Genomic DNA, 22,074 nt, shown 5'->3' with positions numbered 1-22,074 from the left:
AACCCTCTGTCCACCAGGTCACACTGACTCTGTTTTCTGGTGATACTCTACATAAAGTAATACTAAGTGACTAAAGAAAAAAAAATATTGGATTTCAAAATCCAAAAGCCTACTAATGTTTGGGTTAGCTGGTTAAAAAGACCTACTCTGAGAGAGCTAGTCATTTGAATATGATTTTTTAAGAAAGCTGCCCCCCAAAAGAGAAATTTCAAAACAAACAAAAACCTTGTTTTTTCTTTCCATTGTCATCATTCTTGATATGAGTAGCTGTGCATTATTTTTAATTGTTTTCTAAATTACATTTTATTTTGCCTTCACAAAGCTCTACCTTCTTTCCCTTATCTGTCCCCAACTGAGAGAGCAAGAAAAACAAAACTGCAGTTACAAAGAAGCAAAACAAATTCTTATACTGACTATGTAAAAAAAAAAAAAGTCTGAATCTGCACATTGAGTTCTTTGCTTCTCTCAGAAGGTGGGCAGCACGTTTCTTCATGAATTCTTTGAAATTATGGTGAAATCTTGATATCAGAGTCCCTAAATCTTTCAGTTATTCATTTTTACAGTATTGTTGTTACTTTACTAGCTGTTCCCTTGGTTCTCCCCTCTTCACTCTGGATCTCTCCATACAGGTTTCTCTGAAACCATGCTTTTCATCATTTCTTATGGCACAGTAGTATTGCATCACATTCGTCTTCCATAACTTGTTCAGCCATTACCTGGTTGATGAACACCCCCTCAATTTCCTATTCTTTGCCACCACAAAAAGTGCACCTATAAATGTTTTCATATATATGTTTCCTGTTCCTCTTTTTTTTGATGTCTTTGGGGGTAGAAACCTGGTAGAGGTTTTCCTGGGTCAAAAGGTATGCACGGTTTAACATCTCTTTGGGAATAGTTCCAAATTGAATAGCTGTGAATTAAGGGAATGTCTTTAAGTTCCACTTTTGGTCCTCTACTAAATCTTGAAGTTGGGACACTTTGAGTGGCATGAATTTGTGAAAGGGCGTGGTGGGGCATTTCTAATATTATTCCCTTACTGAATAAAGCCGTTAGTACTGTAGCAGTTGCAGAAATTTTAGGCATTGTTCCTTTTAACTTGTTCATAATTGAACCGTTCTTTTCCCTGCCCGTCTCCAGTCCCTGAGTAACCTTGGTCTTTGTTGCACAGGTTATATTGCTGGATTTGTGGACCCTGAGGTGAGCAACAGGCCTGATCTTTATGATGTATTTGTGAATCTGGCAGATAGTGAGATTACAGTTTCTCAACCTGCAAAAGGTTAGTTCTTTGTTTTGTAACTTTGTTAACATAGGACACATGCCAAGAACAACTGTATCTTTCAGGTTGGTTCTTCAAGAAACAGTACTTCAGCAACTGTATGACTTGCTTTGTAGGTGCTGGAGAAATTTCATGTAATGTATTGTCTATATGACTAATAACTTCTGCTAGGCCCAAGAAGCTGGTGTGTCACTTGTCCTCTTATTCTCTACTAAGGGGGTCCCTCAGCTCTGCATCAATGTACCCTCTGTACAGGGTCCAGTCCCAGTGGAAGCCTGGTCTCTAATGAGAGGGGTTAGGAAACCTTAAATCAAAATGTTTTGCTCTTTAAACACCTTTGGAAAGTCTATTTAAAGGTTATTTAAAGGTTCATGTCTAGTGTCTCTCCAAAGAGGGGAATAGAAAGGTACTCATTGTATGATGTAGAACAGGTATTTATTCAAGAAACACAAAATGAGCTCTTACCAGCTTGTTTTTTTTTAATTAATTTTGAGTTATCAACAATCACTTCCATAAGCTTTTGAGTTTTAAATTTTTCTCCCCCTCCCTCCACACCTCCCTCCTCAAGATGGCATGCAATCTGATATAGCCTATACATATACATTCCTATTAAACATATTTTCACATTAGTGATATTGTAAGTAAGAATTAGAACCAATAGGAGGAACCACCAGAAAGAGGAAACAAAACACAACAGAAGAAAAAAAATAGCAAATAGTATGCTTTGATAGTTCTTTCTTTGCATGTGGATAGCATATGCCATCATGAGGCCTTTGGAGACATCTTAGATCCTTGTATAGCTGAGAAGGTTTAAGTCTATCAATACTGGTACCTAACTGATTATGTTATTAATACCCTTCTTGAGCCAAATCTGAGAGTAAGGTTCAGACAATGCTCATCTTCTTCCCTTCTTTCCCTCTGCTGTAATAGGTTTTTGTGCCTTTTCTGTAATGTAATTTACCCTTGTCTGCCTCCTCCTTTCCTTTTCTCTCAGTACATTTTGTTAGTTAGATCAGATTAATCCACTTACTTGGATCCATTTAACCCACTTGATTAGATTTTTTTTTATCATTACATCAAAGTCAACTTATATCCACCGCCTTTATGTATACCCTTTTAACATGGTGTAATAACAATACAGTTCTCAAGGGTTACAAGTGTCATCTTCCATTGGAGGAATGTAAACAGTTTGCCCTTATTAATAACATGTTGTTTCTTTCTGTCCTGTTTACCTTTTTATGTCTCTCTTGAGTTTTGTATTTGAAGATCAAATTTTCTGTTGAGCTCTGGTCTTTTTATCAGGAAGGTTTGGAAGTCCCCTATTTCGTTGAATATCCATCTCCTCCCCTGAAAGATCATGCTCATTTTTGCTGGGTAGTTGATCCTTGGTTGTGATCCAAGCTCCTTAGCCTTACAAAATATCATATTCCATGCCCTACGGTCTTTTAATGTAGAAGCTGCAAGGTTCTGTGTAATCCTATGGTTCCATGATATTTAAATTGTTTCTTTCTGGCTACTTGCAGTATTTTCTCTTTGACCTGCTGATTTTGAAATTTGGCTACTATATTCCTTGGCATTTTTCAATTTGAGATCTCTTTCCAGAGGTGATCAGTTGATTCTTTCTATGGCTATTTTACCCTCTGGTTCTAGTACCTCAGGGTAGTTTTCCTTGATGATTTCCTGAAAGATACTGTCCAGGCATCGTGATTTTTAGGTAGACCAATAATTTTTAAATTGTCTCTCCTGGATCATTTTTCCAGATCAGTTGTTTTACCAATTTATTCATTTTTCATTCTTTTGTTTTTGTTTGACTGATCCTTGCTCTCATAGAGTCATTAGCTTCCATTTGCTCAATTCTAATTTTTAACAAATTGTTTTCTTCTGTTAGATTTTGAACCTATTTCCCCATTTGGCCAATTGCATTTTTTAGGGACTTGTTTTCTTCAGTGTACTTTTTTCCAGTTGGCCAATTGTATTTTTTAAGGACTTGTTTTCTGCAGTTAATTTTTGTCCTTCCTTTTCCAAGCTATTGACTCTCTCCTGCATACCTCTCATTTCTTTTCCCATTTTTCTTCTACCTCTCTCATTTGACTTTTAAAATTCTTCTTGAGCTCTTCTAAGAAGGATTTTTGGGCTTCAGACCAGTTCATATTTCCTTTTGAGGTTCCGGATGTGGGTTTGTTGACAATGTTGTCCTCTTCAGAATTTCTGCCTTGATCTTCACTCTTCCCATAATAAGAATCTATCGTACATTTCTTTTTGCTCATGGTGTTTGCTTATTTCCTGGCCTTTAAAGAGATTGAGCTCTCTTGCTGGGGATCAGAAGGCACTGACCCAAGCTTCTTGTGTTGGGAGCCTAGGGCCTGGTCACTGGCTTTGTGTGCTGGGGCCTCAGATGCTGGCAATTGGAGGCTGTAGAGTTCTGGCAGCTTACCTGGTGTTGGGCTGGAATCAGCAACACTGCAATTCTCGGGGTAGGATTGGGTAGGGTGGCTCCTGGAGATTTCCTGCTCACCCAGGCCTTTCCTTACTTTCGCTTTCTTCAGTTCCTTTCAGATGGATGTTGTAGGATGTTATCTGCCTGGAGCCCCTTAGTGCTGCTTCCCTTAGTTTTGCTGAGGCACTGGCAGAGCCGGTTGTTGTAGAATGCCGAGGCACCTGGTGGTTTTCCAGGCTGGTTTCCACCAGTTCCGCCTCCCTCACTGAGGCACTTGAGGGTCCAGGTGTTGGTGTTTGCCTGCTCCACCACCTGGGTTTCAGGATCTCCTCCTGGTATGCTGAGGTGGGGCTTTCCAAGAGCTTGCTGGGACACCTCCTGTTCTGTACTGCTCCCCTTCCCCCAGGGCAACAGGGGCCTTTCCCATTAATCCCTCAAGCTACCTGGGCTACTGGACTTCTGCACCCCGTTTTTCTTCTGGTTCAGCTATTCCAGGGTTTTTCCTAGGGTGATATTTTCTGGGCTTTCAGAGGTTAATAAGGGTAGGTAAGAGTGACTTGCTTCTTACTCTGCCATCTTGACTCCCGGAAGCAGAAGTCCCTCTCATCAGCTTGTGTTAACAGAAAGATTTAGAAACTTATAACTATTGTCATGCTCAGTGTGCACTGACAGAATCTTACATGAGTGGTGGTAGTAGCTGCTGTTGTATTCTGTTGGGAGGTTGAGACATAAGACCATAAAAATGTAATTCAGTTACCAGGACTATCCACATTCCTCACTTCTGGATGAGGTATGTCAGATTTCACCCTGACTCTGCACCAGCCCATCACAGTAGGTGTCTTCTGGCAAGCTAGGCCAGGATGGGGCTCATTATCCAACTAGAGGTCATTTTCTTTCTTTTTTTTTTTTTTTGGCAGTTGGGGTTAAGTGACTTGCCCAGGGTCATACAGCTCGTAAGTGTCAAGTGTTTGGTCTGAGGCCAGATTTGAACTCAGGTCCTCCTGACTTCAGGGCTGGTGCTCTATCAACTGTGCCACCTAGCTGCCCCTAGAGGTCATCTTTTCTAACAGTGCTGTGGTAGTTACCAGGGACTTCTTCCAAAGCACATCAGGCAATCACTAATGACCCAAAAATCAGCAGGCCATTTAAACTCACAAGGTTGCCTGAAAGCTTGGTCTTGGCCATCTCAAGAACTACCTGTGATCTGGTAAAGGCACACAAAGTAGCCAGAGACTCAGGCTTAAGCTCACCTGAGCTCCCCTTCTTTGGATGCCTCATGGAAGCAATCAACTTGATAGGCTTCCTTCACTGGACATGGGAAGGCCCAGAGTTACAGGATGCTGACAAAACACATGTGGTGGAAGGAAGCTTGCAAACAAGCTCTGTGGATTCTTAGTGTAACATTGGTTACACGTCCATTATATTTCTTCCTCAGTAATTTAGCCTAGTTAGTAGAATGATGCTGATGGTACCCAATGAGTGTGAGTGCAGGACACCTGAGATTAAGCAGACTTCCCTTAGAATGATAAATTCAGGCTCATCAAATTTTCTGGTTACCTGAGGATTAAGTAGAAACATCTAATACAATAAAAGTTTTGGTTTGGTGGGTTTTAGTTGAAGTTTTACTCTGGCAGCTTCTGGGCATGAGAATGACAACCTTTTAAGTTATTTCTTCTTGAAAAATCATGGCTAATTGAAAGTCAGAAAAACACTTGGGACCACTTGAGTTGCTGAAGTATAACACCCAGGATTCTCCCTTTTACTTAGAACTATCTGGTTCTATGAATATGTTATCCCAGTTGGAGTCAACAGAACAGCATTTTGTTGTGACTGTATTTGGAGTGAAATACCAATGTTTCATAGTTAGAAGGCAAGAATGCTCATAACTGATCTGGTTCCTGTTGATTGTTACCTCCTGTTTTTAGGGGGCTTTTGTGCATTGATGGCACAGTGTGACTTCTGCAGAGCTGAGAAGAAATGTGTCTTTTCTAACACTTTTGCCAGTAAGACAAATTTTAACAGCATAAATTGTGCTTATAAGGTAATAAGACTGATTCCATAAGGAGCACAAGGACAGTATCTCGTTGTTTTAGAGCTGTGCTCCATGTAGTAATATTCAAGAGGCTTTGCTTGGTTTTATTTTAAGAAACAAGAAAAAAGGGATTTTCTACTGACAGCAAGCACATTTTTTCCTTTGATTATACATGGGAAGTCATGCAAAGTATATTTACATATTAGCCATGTCACAAAAGAAAACACACACACACACACAAATAAAGAAAGTAAAAAAAAATATACCTCCATCTGCTCTCACAGTTCATCAGTTCTCTCTCTGGCACTGGATAGCATTTTTCATCAAGGGTCCTTTGGAATTGTCTTGGATCACCATCTTGGTCAGAGTAACTTAGTCTTTCACAGTTGATCTTCCTTACAGTTTTGCTGTTACTGTGTACAATAGTCTCCTGGTTCTGCTCACTTTACTTTGCATCAGTTCGTGTAAGACTTCCCAAGATGAAATCATCCTGCTAATTTCTTGTAGCATAACAGTATTCTATCACAATCATATACCATGATTTGTTTAGCCATTCCCCAATTTTGGGTGTCCTCTCAATTTCCAGTTCTTTGCCACCACAAAAATATCTGCTATAAATAATTTTGTATGTTTTTTTAGTTTCTTTTTTTGATACAGATCTAGTAGTGGTAGAATTGCTGGGTCAAAGGGCATGCACAGTTTTATAGCCCTTTGGGCATAGTTCCACATTGTTCTCCAAAATGTTTAGACCAGTTTACAACTCCACTAATAGTGCATTAGTGTACCTATTTTTCCACATCCCTTCCAACATTTGTCATCTTCCTTTTTTGTCATGTTAACTAATCTGCTAAGTATGAGGTATTATCTCAGAATTGTTTTAATTTGCGTTTTTCTAATCAGTAGTGATTTAGAGAATTTTTTCATGTGACTATTGATTTGATTTCTTCTTCTGAAAACTGCCTGTTCATATCCTTTGACCACTTATCAATTTAGGAATGGTTGTTATTTTTATAAATTTGGCTTAGTTCCTCATATAGTTGAGAAATGAAGACTTTATCAGAGAAACTTACTATAAATTTTTTCCCTCCAGTTTCTTGCTTTTCTTCTAATTTTGGCTGCATTGGTTTTGTTTGTGCAAAACCTTTTAAATTTCATATGATCAAAGTTATCCATTTTACCTCCTGTGATCTTCTTTATCTCTTGTTTGGTCATAAACTCTTACCTTATCTGTAAATCTGACAGGTAAATTGTTCCATGCTTCTCTAATTTACTTATGCTATCACCCTTTATGTCTAAATCATTTATCTATTTTTGACCTTATCTTGGGTTATCTTGGTGTATGGTCTGAGACAATGGTTTATGCCTAGTTTCTGCCAAACAGCTTTCCAGTTTTCCAAGTGACTTTTTGTCAAATAGTTAGTTCTTGTCCCTAAAACTTAGCTCTTTGGTTTCATCAAACACTAGATTACTGTGGTCATTTACCACTGTGAACTGTGCACCTAATCTATTCCACCGATCCGCAACTCTATTTCATAGCTAGTACCCAATTGTTTTCATGATTACTATTTTCTAATATAGTTTAAAATCTTGGTATTACTAGGCTGGCTTTTTTCACATTTTTTTTCATTGATTCCCTTGATATTCTTGACCTTTTGTTCTTCCAGATGATTGTGTAAAATTATCTTTTCTAGGTCTATAAAATAATTCTTTGGTAGTTTGATTGGTATGGCACTGAATAAATAAATTAACTTAGTTAGAATTGTCATTTTTATTATATTGGCTCAGCCTACTCATGAGCAATTAACATTTCTCCAGTTCTTTGAATCTGCCTTTATTTGTGTGAAAAGTGTTTTGTAATTGTGTTCATATGGTCCCAGGGTTTGCAGCAAGCATATTTTTAAAGATTCAACTAATTTGTATTTTGTTTTCCCTTTAATTTTGACATGGAATACATGCATTACTTCCTAGCATGGTATTATTTTTCTGTGATAGCAAAAGTCTTTGTGGTTGTTATTTGTATTTTGAAAGTTTCCTTTACTACTTGTTATGTTTGTAGATATAAGGGATGATTATTTCCCTTATATCTGCAAATATAACAAGTACTTAAGGAATCTTATTCTGCAAATTTCCAAATCTCTTCCTGACATTACTATTTTTGGTATATCACAGAAGCCATGACAATGGGGAAACTACACAAAGAAATCGGTCAACTAATTGTTCAGTCTGCAGAAGACCCAGAAAAGTCAGACAGCCAAGTGATTAAGGTAATTCTTTTATTCTCTGAATCAGTCAATCCACAAACACTTTTAAAGTGCTTCTGATGTGCTCGGCAATGCAGAAGCAGAGGAGGAGGAGAAGGAATGAGGTAGGAAGAAAATTAGGAGAGAGTCCTGAGAGCATCAAGGAAGAAAGAGTAGTTAACACTGTCAGATGCTGCCGAGTATAAAGGAGGATAATGGCTGAGGAAAGGCCACCAGATTTGGGTTTTAAAAAGGTCATTGGTCATTTGGAAGGAGTCATTTCAGAGGAATGATGAGGTTAGAAGCTGTGTTGGAGGGGGTTTAGGAGAGAAAGTGGAGGCACTGCATGTAGATGGCCTTCTCAGTGAGCTTGGCTAAGGAGGCAGGAGGTGGGGGACGCAGACAGGGGAGGATAGCAGGGATGGAGGGATCTGATGAGGATCTTTGAAGATGGAGGAGGTCATGTGGCCTGGAATAAAGGATGAAATAGTAAGCAATGATGTCGGGGGTTGTGAGGTGAAGGATGGGCAGGTGAGAAGAGGAGAAAAAAGTAGTTCTTGGTAGCCTTGATTTTTTTCCCCCAGCAAAGAATGATGCAAGGGCCTCAGGTGGGAAGTTTGGGGGAAGGGATGCTGTTTGAGGAGAGATGAAAACAGGTTTGGAATAGCCATTGTGGAGAGCAGGATAGAGAAGATAGTCAACAAACATTTATTATAGATGCTTGCTATGTGCTAGGCACTGTGCTGAGTATTGAAGATACAAAGAATAGCAAAAACATGGTCCCTGTCTTCAGAGAGCTCACATTGTAATGGGGGAAATAACATGCAACAATTGTACATATAAGATAGATAGTGGAAATGGAAGACGACTTCAGAGGGAAGGCTCTAGCAGAGGTGAGGGAGAGGAGCCTAATGAAAAGGCTCCTTGCAAAAGCTGAGATTTGAACTGAGTCTGGAAGGAAACCAGGAGGTAGAGGTGAAGGAACGCATCCCAGGCATGCGGGACAGAAACGGGGCTGGGAGGTGTAGTGTTGTGTTCAAGAAACAGCAAGAAAGCCCACGTGTCTGGTTTGTGGAGCACAGGGATAGCAAGAGCGAGCTCAGTGAGGAGAGGAGTGACCTGGTCAGCACTGTGCTTCAGGAAGAACACTTTGACAGCTGTGATGATGATGGGTGACAGTGGGGAGAGAACTAAGAGAAGGAGACTAGGTGTGAAGCAATGGAAACATGTCCCGGAGCGGCAGCTCTGTGACTAGAGAAAGGGATATGCTGTGATGACAGGAGCAGTGGGACTTGGCTTGTTGATTCAGTAAGATTGGCTACACGTGGGGAGTGGGGGATAAGATTTAAGTTTGGCTTTGGGTGACCAGGAGGATGATGGTGGTACTCTCCACAGCAATAAGGAAGGTCAGAACTGCAGGGATGCCCGTCAATTGGGGAATGACTAAACAAATTGTGGTATGTGTTTGTGATGGAAAATTACTGTGTGAAAATTTGGAACTCAGAATCTTGTGGAAGTAAATGTTGAAAACAAAAAGTTAACAAGAATTTTATTTTTTTATGGTCTTGCTTTAAAATTTGTATCTCATGTCATACATGTTGCCCTATCGTAACCAAAACGTTACTGGGCCAGGTTGGTGAGACAGTGGAGAAAGAAATATGGGAAGAGAAGGTTTCAGAACTATGAACAACAGGAAAAAGATAGATTCAAGAGGCACTGGGTGTTGATTTTCTTTTTTGTTTTAATGCTGTCTACAGTTAATTTATTTTTTAAATTAAATTAAATTATTTTTTGTTAAATTAAAAAAAAAGAAAATTACTGTGCTATAAGAAATGATGAACTCAGTGATCTTAGAAAAATACAGAAAGACTTGCACAAATTAAAAAGAGTGAAATGAGCAGAACCAACAGAACATTATATACAGTAACAGCAATATAGTTTTTTTCTGTATTTTATTTTTTCCAATTACATGTAAAGATAGTTTTCAACATTCGTTTTTGTAAAATTTTGAGTTCCGAATTTTTCTCTCTCCCCTTCGCCCTCTCCAAGACAGCTAGCAATATGATATAGGTTGTACATGTACAATCATGTTAAATGTATTTCCATAGTAGTCATATTGTGAAAGAAGAATCAGAATAAGGAAAAACCATGAGAAAGAAAAAACAAATAACAAAAAAAAAAGTGAAAATAGTATGCTTCAATCTGCATTCAGGCTCCACAGTTCTTTCTGTGGATGTGGTTAGCTTTTCTATTATGAGTCTTTTAGAATTGTCTTGGATCATTGTATTGCTAAGAAGAGTTACCTGTCATAGTTAATCATCACACAGTGTTGGCTGTTGCTCTATATAATGTTCTCCTGGTTCTGTTCACTTCACTCAGCATTAGTTCATGTAAGTCTTTCCTGGTTTTTCTGAAATCAGCCTGCTCATCATTTCTTACAGCACAATAGTATTCCATTACATTCATATACCACAACTTTTTCAGCCGTTCCCCAATTGATGGGCATGCTCTCAATTTCCAGTTCTTTGCCTCTACAAAAAAAGCTACTATAAATATTTTTGTATATGTAGGTCTTTTTCCCTTTTTTATGATTTCTTTCGGATACAAACCTAGTGGTGGTAAGCAATATTGTTTTGAGAACAACTTTGAGTGACCAAATCACTTTATTATAAATACCCAAATTAACTGCAAAGGTCCTATCACACACACACACACACACACACACACACACACACACACACACTAATGGTAGTCACTTGGGGGGGTGGGAATAAAGGGGGAGAAAAAAAGAAAAAAAAGCTATAGTTGTGTATTTAAAAGGAATAGCAAGTTCTGCAAAATGCAGCTTCAAGTGCAAACCTCTTTTTTTCTATTACACTTTGTTATGGAAATGCTTGTTTTATTTCTTAAGTTCAGAATAAAAAAAAAGAAAAGTTCAGAAAAGGGGAGTTTTTTGAGGGAGGATCGAAGTTAGGGCCTGCTACTTAAGTAAAGCATCTTGAAATAGAATTATACACTCTTTTTTACATTATTTCTTAGCACTTTGTAAATATGACATTAAGCACAACACCATTAAAGAGGACCAATTCCATAGGTAATTTGCTTGTTGGGCGATTGACCCGGGGGTGTTAAAAGTGATATTTCATAGCATTACAGTGGGAGTTGGTTGTTATGTATTAGTAACATTATTACAAAGTAGTGGTCAAGGTAAATGTTACGTAAGATATGCCTAAATAGTCAACCATTGGTGAGTCTATAAGTTATCTGCATTCTTTTCTTCTTCCTTGCCTACTCCCAACCTCACCTCCCCTGACTGGCTCATTGCTTTATGACTTAATTAGAGAAAGTAGATGAGGAAAAAGAAAGGAAGTGGAATTGGTTGTTCTTATTTTATAGAAGAGGAAAATGAGACCAAGGAGAGGTTGAGTGTCTTACCTAAGGTCCTACATTTAGTAGGTGTTGAAGGTAGCAAGGGAATCGAGGTCTTTTCTGACTCCCCACTCTATCATTATTTGCACTGTACTTAACACCTCTCCAGCTTATCCTCCTCAGATTACCTACCATGTATTTACTTGTCTGTGTACATGTTGTACATCCCCTCACAGGAATGTAAGCTCCCTGGAGGGCAGGAACCATTATGTTTGCTTTTGTATGCCAGCACATACCCCAGCACCTAGCCCACCGGAAGAATTTAATACATGCTGGTGGAATTGCTGAAGTCACAGGACCTGGAACTTGACTATACAGAGCCCCAAGCTGGTCCACAGTCTAAAAGAGAAAACCCCCTTATTCCATTCAGCGCTAGTCACAGGTCAGATAAATATATTTAATTCTTTGCATGTGTGTACATACCCCCATACCCCAAGTACACACATGAACCCACATACAGACCCTAAGCACCCAGATACATAACACCACAAGCACACACACACACCCCAAGTGCACACACAAGCGCATGCACAGACCCACATCTCAATCACACACATAGGTGCATGTATATATACACACCTCAAGAACACATGCACGGATGCACATACACACACACCCTTCCCAAGCATATACACACACAGGTGCACATTTGTATACATACCCCAGGAACACACACACAGATGCACACACACATACACACCAAGCAATGCACACATCCGACATCCTCCAAAGTTGCCTCCCAGTTGTTAACTTTGGTAAAGAATTTGGGCCTCAGTTTTTTCTGTTCTAACGTACACATTTCTTTCCTCTGTTAAAGGATATTTCACTTAAAACAAGAGAAATCTTGACCAATCTGGCATCATTTGCAGAAGTTTCTGATGATGGAGAGAAACCAAAACTCAGCTTTGAGGCACTGAAACAAAAACGATTTCCACCAGCTACAGAAAATTTTCTGTGTCATCTTGCAGCTGCTGAACAAATGCTTAAAATCTGATTTCATGACAGACTGTGTAGCTGATGGTCAGTATGAAGCTCTTCTTTACTATGATGATCGCCTCATGTCAAATTCTAAAAGTAGCAAAGGAAAAATTCTATTTTTAATGATTTATTTGAAAGTTTTGACCTTTGATTTGTAATACACTGATGCGCCTCTGGAAACACTTCTCATTTTCTCTCTTCTCACGGTTTTATAAAGTCAGTAGAGTTGAACAAAATGGTGAACTACCGCAAATAATGTGACCACTTGGATCCTAGCATAAGAGCAAAACTAACAGATGCTTTTCAGAGTTACAGAAAACCAGAAAGCCTTCAATTTAGTAATATAAAAACAGTCCAGTTTATCTCATTACATAGCCATAATAATAATAATAATGATAATGGTTTATTTTCAGTAAGCAGCCTGAAATTTTGCTTTGTAATCTTCTGCGAAGAACTTGACTTCCTCATGAGGACCTCTACTTTCTGAGCCAGACAACAGAAATTCTGCAGAATTGTCTCAAAGATCATTAAAAAGACACTGCAGGAGCACTTTCTTGTATCAAAAAGTTTGTTTTCTTGGCCTTTGAGCATTTTGCCTGTAATATTGGGTTTGCAGAGATTTTATACTTAGGAGTAGACAACTTTAATAGTTCACGTTTATACTGTTATGGAATTAAGCATCTGGCTTCCTAAAGCCATCAGTATACTTCAAGTAACCTTGTGCTAGAAATACTCCTGGGGGAATCTGTATGTCATACATAGATGTCTGTGTGTCAGAAATAACTTTTATAGTCAATAAAGGAGTGTGAGAATCACGTCTTTGCTAGAGCCAAAACTTAAGGGAACCATTTTAAGGATTTTGTTATAGGTAATTTGGTTATTTTGTTATAGGTAATTTGGTTATGTGGCAAAGCAACTATCCTTGTTCATATACTATAATTTTTTTTTAATAATTGGAAAATTTTTTAAAATTTCTAAGTTAGCATGAATGTTCAGACTATGTGTGCCAGTTATTTTGTTTAATGTGATCATATATTTGCTTTATCTTAACATAGCACTGACATCTTAAGAATCCTTGCCAAGAAATAGACTCAGTAAGGAATTTAGTTAAAAGCTTCTTTCACTTTCTTCTGAGTGTTAGAAGGCTAATGTTAATCAAATGTTTCTTTGTTTTTTCATTTTGGTCTTTAAATTGAAAGGATGTTTACTAAGGAGAACCAAGTGAAAACTAAATCTGCACTTTATAAAAATGCATAGTATGAATAACATGTTTATTTTGTGTCTATTTTGTTCTGAGTCCAATTTGCTACTTATCAGTTTTTAAAACCACAGATTCATTATATTATTAAATGCAATTATTTTTGATACTTGATAAAGATTTGGGTGGTTGAAATCTCTCCTCCCTTTCATTTCTTATTAACTCCGACTAAATGTGGCATCATGAGTAGAATTATTGAAAAATTGCAACCAATAAGCAAAAAGAATACTTAAATTGGACAATTAAAACCTTATCGCTTGGTTTATTTTGTAATTTTATTCTGTAAATTATACCCCCAAAAAGTTGGGATTTGGAATAACTTTTCCCAGAAGTCTCCACTGCAATTTCAAATCAGACCATTTCTCTTTCAGAAACAATAGCAGCAAAATGTTAATGTTTCCACGTATTCACCTTTTCATCAGCCAAAACCTACATCATTTGAACATTCTATACATTCATAGTGTTCTGTTTATTTAACTCCGTTTTAGTAGAGTCATCACAGTATCATGTTCCAATTTTTTTGTTTTTGTTTTTTTTTATTAATTTATTTTTAGTTTTCAACATTTACTTCCATAAGCTTTTGAGTTTTAAATTTTCTCCCCCTCCCTCCCTGCTTCCCTTCCCAAGATGGCATGTAATCTGATATAGGCTGAACATAATATATTCCTATTAAACATATTTTCTTTTTAGTCGTGTTGTAAAGAAGAATTAGAACCAATTGGAGGAACCACAAAAAAGAAGAAATAAAACAAAACAGAAGAAAAAAAAATAGCAAATAGCATGCTTCAATCTGCTTTCAAACACCATAGTTCTTCCTCTGGATATGGATAGCGTTTTCCATCATGAGACTTTTGGAGAAGTCTTAGATCCTTAAAAGGCTGAGAAGAGCTAAGTCTATCAAAGTTAGTTATCGCATGATATGGCTGTTACTGTGTACAACGTTCTCCTGGTTCTGCTCACTTTACTCAGCATCAGTCCATACAAGTCCATATTCCAATGTTTTAATGAAGTGTAAGGAAACCAGATGATCCTGGTTTCTCAAAGGTCATGCTAGTGATGCTAGCCATGCTACAAACTCTGGTGGGTTCTAGCAATCCATAAAGGCTTCGGTATGGTCTTGGAGATAGACTGTTACCCAGGGATAATTCCAGGTAGGTTCAGAAAGGCTCATCACAAATAGATTGGCTAATTAAGTGATGAATTCTTTGACCATATCACATGGAATTTATAGCAGAATCAGCTGTTTGTGTGTAGTCAGATCAGCTAGTTAAAGACAAGGACAAAACCTTTGGAGAATTAGAAGAAAGATAAATATGAAAAGACACTATGAACGATTAAAGCAAATCTGTTCAAAGTAGCCATTGATGTCCAAAAATGGAAAGCAGGAAAGGGTATAAGTGTTTTTGGTAGAAATTTAAGCAGTGAAAAACCACAAGAAGACCAAAAGGACCAGGAAACCACCATAGCCAAGCCAATCCAATAAACATTTATTAAGCACCTCCTATGTGCCAGGCATTTGCTAAGCACTGGGGATACATTTAATAAAAAGAAAGCCAGCACATACTCAATATCCTTGACATTTAGAGGGAAGTGGCAGCCTAGAGCAACACCAGTGTTAGAGTACAAACTTATTTGTAAAACACTGTGATAGCACGGTGTCCTGGTGAGAGCTGGCCTCAGAGACCTGGGTTTAAATCCTGCCTCTGACACATAATGGCAAATCACTCCACCTGTCAGGTTCTCTAGACAATTCTAAAAGACAGATTAAGGGACTGTGCTGCATTTGTTAAGGGAATTTCCTCATCCTGGAGTTGCCTATATAAGTGAAATCACCGGTTAAATCCAGTCCAGTTGAGCATAGTTGAAGTTGATAGAAGATAGTTGAAGTATAGTTGAGACCAATATGTCGTAAAATAGCAAAAAACAGGAGAAGCAAAAATAAGTTAACAGAAAGCTTGGCAATGGGATTCAACTAATTTCTATCATGCTCAGAATATTTATATATTAGCAGGAGGAGAAAAGGTGATGGAATAGATTGGTCAACATTTGTATAGCAATCTCCTACAAGAGGGTCCCAATGGCCCTAGGTGCTAGAGCCTCCACTCCCTCCAATACTTTGTACTGATTTTCCATATATTTATATGTGTACATGTTATAGACTAGAATATAACCTCCTTGAGGACAGGAACCATTTCATTTTGCATCCCCAGTGAATAGCATAGTACCTGGCACATAGGCACATAATGCCTGTTGGTTGGTCAGCCATCAAAGACAATGAAACCATTTGGTTTCACATTTGGACACATTTGGACTGAACACCTCAGTCCCTAACATGCTTTATGAGATGAGCCAGGTCAGACTAAGTATTCAGAGAAAAATATCTGTGCCGGAGGAGAGATTGATTTGAAAACACTGGAGAATCATTTTGCCAGGTCTATCAGGGAGAAGACACCAAAGAATGGAAATCATTATGGATAATATTTACTATCCCAAAAAGATGATTGAAAGGACATCTAGTAATTTCTGGCCTATAAGCTTACTTTCTCATCTTTATAAAATCTTTGTGAAACTGATCTTCACTCAGTTGACTTAATGATACAAAGACTACAACACCCCATTTAGATAGCTTCAAACATTTATAAAACACCTGCTACGTGTCAGGTCCTGTGCCAAGAACTAGGAGTACAAAACCAAGCAAGACAAACCCTTGCCCTCAAGGACATGGCTGGGATGTAGCTTAAAAACCTGATTCCAGCCAGGACGAAGTAAAAGCTCACTTAACAGCTCAGTGGCCCAGGGTGGAGTCCAAGGATGGGAGGTAGGGAGATGGCAATGATGGCTGGAATGGAGGCAGCATGGTATAGGTATGGACAGGAAGTGGTATGGAGGCCTGGCTCAGCTGTTCAGTATTTTAAATGATTTCCAGCTATTCCTTGACACAAGACTTCATTTATTTAAAAATAAAAGTTTTGCAGTTTTGCCTTTTGTACTCCACTTTATTTTTAACTTAACTTCTCCCTTTCCTGAACCCTTGCTTATAAGAGAAAAAAATTTAAGGAAAACCAACTGACACACCAAGTGTGTCTCTATCCCATCTTCCACATCTGTCATTCTTCACTTCTCTACTTAAGGAGTAAGATATGTTTCATCATCAGTTCTCCAGGACAGAGGTTAGTTATAATTAGAGCTTGATCACTTTTCAGTGTTTATGTGTATACATATATATATATATATATTATATATATACACACACACACACATATATGTATGTATATATTGTGTACAGTATATTATTCTCCCTGGACTTTGCAAACCTTAAAGCACCATATAAATGTTAACTAATTTCCTTGTTTTTCTGAATTCCTTGACACTCATTGTTTCTTGTGGTGTGGCAATAGTGTGCTTCGGTCATTTACCACAATTTGTTCAACCATTCTCCATCAATGGGCAGCTTGTTTTCAGTTTCTTACTATTACAAAAAGTACTGCTATAAATATTTTGTTATACATGGGATACTTCCCTCAATCTTTGGCTTTGGGGGGAAGAGGATATATATGCAGCAGTGGAATTGCTAGATCAAAGGGTATATGAACAGTTTAGTGATTTTTCTTGCCTAATTCCAAATTATTTTTCATGAAGATTAGACCAATTCACAGTTGCACCAACAGTGTAATTAACATGCTTGTCTTATAGCTCCTTACCCCCAAAACCTACTATTTCCATCTTTTATCATCTTACTTTGAATTGCATGAGGAGAAAACTCTCTTTAAAACACACACACACACACACACACACACACACACACACAGTCAATCAATGTTCTCCTGGTGATGCTGTATGATTGTAAATCTTTGGAAGGATCAAAGTTTGCAGCAATGACAATCTAGTTATAAGAAGTGGCATAAGGGTAGCTATCCAAGGAATGTGTGGTCTGAAATGAATGTGGGTTGGTCCTGTAGGAAAAGTGAAGGATACCAAACAGCTCAAGTGCTATACTGGTACCCAACAGATACAAGAAGAACTAGTAGACGACCTCCAGCACCCTGGTCAGGACTCTCTGGAAGCTCTGTGGAAGAACATGGACAAAAATAATATAGGATGAGAAGACATAGAAGGCTTATCATCTGCACCATTATGTGAATCTCAGCACTGCCAAGATCACTGATATAATTAAGTATAAATACTGGGGGGGTGTGTGTGTGTGTGTGTGTGTGTGTGTGACCCTGACAATATGCTGGGTATATTTTACCTAGTATAACTATAGCTCTAGATCTTTTTTATATAATGGAAAACTTTTTGAAGCTTCTCTTGTTACTCATATTAAACTATTCTAGCTATGGTGAAAGTTATCCTCTGGATCATCAACTCTTTCTTTAAAATATTGATTTAAATAGAGTTCATCAGTTTGGCAAGGTCTCTCTTACATGATTTCACAAAAGACAACTTGTTCTATAGCATGAGTTGAGTACCTTTCTTTCCCAGAGAGAAGAAAACTTGCCTGTTTGGTTATCAGCTTGGTGAGTGTTTGGTGTTTAAGCATATTATCACATCTAATCTCAAGTCGAACAAAATCATAATTTAAAATAAGGAAATTAATGCCATTAACTGTATGTCAGGGATGGTGAGCATTACTAATCTACTTTGCAAACACTGAACAATAGATTTTATAAAAATTTTAATAAATAGTAATTTCAGAGGAGTATCTATAAAAGAATTCCATCACAGGACAGGTGCAACCTCTTGGGTATTGAATGTGTAAAATTGAACAAATTCTCTCCTCTCCCCAATCCTGGTTTTTTTTTTTTTTAATATACATACACACATATAAACACACATATATCTCCCGCCCAATGACAAAAATATACTAAATTTGTTTGACACAGTGATCTGATTCTGATTCCAGCCTCCCAGTAAATGGAAACTGCTAGAGACAAAAAATAATATTAAGTGCTGGCTGAGGATCCAGCTAAGGCAGAACAACGTTGTTCTTTCCTTCAAGCTGCCTTTTGGTGTAAAGTATCTTGATCAGCTAGGTCTCCAGACAGTGAATGAAAGTGACTTCAGCAACCCTTGAGGCTGTTCTATACCTCAAAAAAGATTGCTATCTGTGACATACAAAGACCCTAAAGCTTCACTGTCATCAATTTCACAAAGAGAGAAAAGGCATAGACATATAAGCCTGGAATCTTGAGAAAATAATATTTTAGGGGAGGGATTTTTGGGTACTCAGGTACTGCTCTAGCTTCCTTCTAATTCTAAGCCTCTGTGACTAAGTTCTGTGAGAAGACAAGCCATGCTGAAATTTCAAACTGGTCTTTAAAGTCCTCTATTATAAAAGAGATCTGTTTCCTCTGTCAAGGACTGGATTTCTGGTTCTAGAGAGGTTCGCTGTATCTGAAAAACAAAGACAAATTGGTAAGATTTATGACATAGTTTCTTTGTTGCCCTAGACATCTAGGTAAACAAAACAAAGCAAAACAACCTTGTTTTTTATAGAAATACTTTATTTCAAGCTTAGTCTTTTGCAAGTCTCACAAAGACACCATGACAGTGTTTTAAAACATACTAATTGAGATGCACCTGAAAAAAAGTTCATCTTAAAGCTATATTAAATTTTTAACTTTTTCATGTCTATTTGATAGTATTCCATACTATCAACTAGTATGTTTTAAAATGTCACAGTGTCTTTGAGAAAGAGTGTTCATCATTGTGAAAGACTAAATCTGAAATAAAGTATCACTATAAAGAATAAGGTTTTTTTTTAAAAATATCTATACCTATATGCTCTATCTAGGGTTCATTACTTCAAAAACTTGTTAAAATTTTTTGGGTTTTTTCTTGTTAACATAAATATATTTTACATATTTATATATAAATAGTATGTATATTACATATACATTTATATTTCATGTTCCAAACAAGAGTTCACCAGTAGGATGGCAACCTGCATGTAGCCTCCCCTGCTGTAGCCATCCAGGATCTTGGAAAAGTCAGGCTGCCCTCAAATGTGAAGCACTTTAGGTCACTGGCAAAGGCCTGGCTGGCCACATCCTAGAGTTCCTGCATGGTCCCACAGTAAAGCAGAGTAAGTCTGGGTGCCCATGGTTTGGGGCAATGTCTTGGGACAAAGATGACATTGATGGGCTTAGGTTCCTCCCAATCCCATCACAACCACCTTTATGTTCCTCTCTCAATGCACAGTTGCCATGAAACTCAACCACCACATCCATTCCAGGGGTTGCCAATCCATGTTCTAGGCTGAAAACGTTTTGGGGGTCTATAAAATCAGTGGTATGTCTGTCAGAGGCTGAATTACGGGAGAACTGCTCAAGAAGCAGTGAGTGACTTCTAAGGAGGGACAGGGTCAAAAGACAATAGAATAAATGGGGGGGCAGGATAGGATTAAGGGAAATACACTTAGTTTTTCACATGACTACTATGGAAGTGTTTTGCATGACTACACATGTATAACCTATATCGAGTTGCTTGCCTTCTCAATGAGGGTGAGTGGGGAGGGAGGAAGGGAGAAAATTTGGAACCTAAAGTTTTGGGTTTTTTTTGGTAGTTGGGGTTAAGTGACTTGCCCAGGGTCACATAGCTAGTAAGTGTCAAGTATGTGGTCTGTACCAAATACCAAGTATCCACTGTGCCACCTAGCTCCCCCGGAATCCAAAGTTTAAAAACAAATGTTAAAAAATTGTTTTCACGTGCAACTGGGAAATAAGATATACAGGCAATGGGATATAGAAATCTATTCTGCCCTATAAAGAAAATTGAAGGGGAAGGGGATGGGGGGGGACAGAAGGGAGGCCAGATTAGGGGAAGGGGTATTCAGAATGCACACTCTCTTGGGGAAAGGGGAGGGACAAGATGGAGAGAAAATTTCGAACTCAAAATCTTGTAGAAGTGAATGTTGAAAACCAAAATAAATTAAGAAAAAAAAGAAGAAGCAGTGAGTGACATGTAGTCACAGAGGATAAAAATGGAGGGAGAGGAACAAAGTCATCAACCTCTCTGACACCTGCACAGAGTCCCAGCTCATCTTCCTGTCATTGACATGGTGATCTGATTCCAGCTTCCCTATATAGGGAATAGTTATAACTAGAAATTGTGCTAGAGCAAAAAAAAATTATAGTAAGTACTAGTTGAGGATTTAGCTAAGGCAGAACAACTAAAGAAAAATACTTTGCAGGTTCTGTACAATTTACTAAATATTTCTACAGAACATGCAACAGTCTTAACAATAGACGAACACCAAAATGTTTGGGGAAGCTCACCCATTTGGGGTTTGCAATTTGGGTCTGTGAATTTGATTTTTAAAAATTATTTTGATAACTGTATTTCAATATAATTGGTTTCCTTTCTAATCATATGTATTTCATTTTACGTATTTAAACACATTATTCTGAGAAGGGATCCACAGGTTTCACCAAAGGGATCCATGATAGAAAGAAGGTCTCTAGTTTTTTTTTTGTTTTGTTTTGTTTTCGGTGAGGCAATAGGGGTTCCTCATCTGTAAAATGGGGATAATTATTGTATCTAATTCACAGGATTGTTGTGAGGATCAAATGAGTTAATACGGGGTGTCCCAAAAAGTCTTAGTGCAGTTCAAAGCTATTAGAGCTTAAAGTATAGTATAAGTATGTAAATCTGAGCTATTTTTATGGCAAAAAGTACTGGATCCACCTTCCTTTGCCAGATAATCACTGACATTTACAGGGATAAGAGATAGGAACTGCATTTCATTGGTATAGGGAACTTTCCAGGTAAGGAGACTCCCTCTAACAATGAAGGCTGGCTTCTTCTGGGCAACTTAATGTCAGAGAATAACCTAGAGCAAAGGGATCACACCCATGGCCCCTGGGCTGCATGTGGCAACCAAGCCAGATTAAAATGTGGTGCCTATCTGATTTTCATGTGCTGACATATTAAAAAAAAATTGTAAACACATGTGGTTTTCTAAATCAATATGCAGTCCATAGGCATCCTTATGCAACAAGAGGGGATTGACTTGCTTAAGTCCCATGTCTAGTTTATGTTGGAGGTAAGACTTGAACCCAGGTCTTCCTGGTTCTGGGCCAGCTCTCTATCCACTACAATACAGCTGCCTCTCTCTTTTTTTTCCATCTCTACTTCTCCCTAATAGTCATGCATGCATGTGCATATATAAATGTACACACGTATGTATACATATATGCATATACACACACTAGATATACACATATGTATCTATACTGATGCATTATATATCAAATTTACTATCTATAAATGTACTTTATATACTTTAAATGTACTTTACTTTAAATATACTTTAGTAAAAGTACTAAATGTACTTTAAAGTTTTCAAAACACTTTACATATGTCATCTCATTTGATCATCAAGAGTCATGTGAGGTAAGCAGGTATCTTTACCCTGATTTTACA

The 22,074-nt window shown here is 37.9% G+C and overlaps 1 protein-coding gene across 3 annotated transcripts in view; it reads left to right on the top strand.

Moving 5' to 3' along the window:
* FAM45A (family with sequence similarity 45 member A) overlaps positions 1–17,919 on the top strand; it is a 36,805-nt gene extending 18,886 nt beyond the window's left edge. Inside the window, exons 7-10 of one of the 3 annotated variants that reach the window (XM_027852103.1) lie at positions 1,169–1,276; positions 7,915–8,009; positions 12,232–12,434; positions 17,660–17,919. In XM_027852103.1, the coding sequence (XP_027707904.1) occupies positions 1,169–1,276; positions 7,915–8,009; positions 12,232–12,408 (380 nt within the window). In that variant the 3' untranslated portion in view covers positions 12,409–12,434; positions 17,660–17,919. Of the gene's footprint in view, positions 1–1,168; positions 1,277–7,914; positions 8,010–12,231; positions 13,765–17,659 lie in introns of those variants that run through there. The other 2 variants (XM_027852102.1, XM_027852101.1) reach the window with 2 other exon arrangements.
* The last annotated feature ends 4,155 nt before the right edge of the window (positions 17,920–22,074 follow it).

This window comes from Vombatus ursinus, unplaced genomic scaffold, assembly GCF_900497805.2.
Source record: "Vombatus ursinus unplaced genomic scaffold, bare-nosed wombat genome assembly UNPS02009205.1, whole genome shotgun sequence".
Taxonomy (NCBI): domain Eukaryota; kingdom Metazoa; phylum Chordata; class Mammalia; order Diprotodontia; family Vombatidae; genus Vombatus; species Vombatus ursinus.
This window is presented reverse-complemented; position numbering and strand designations above follow the sequence as displayed.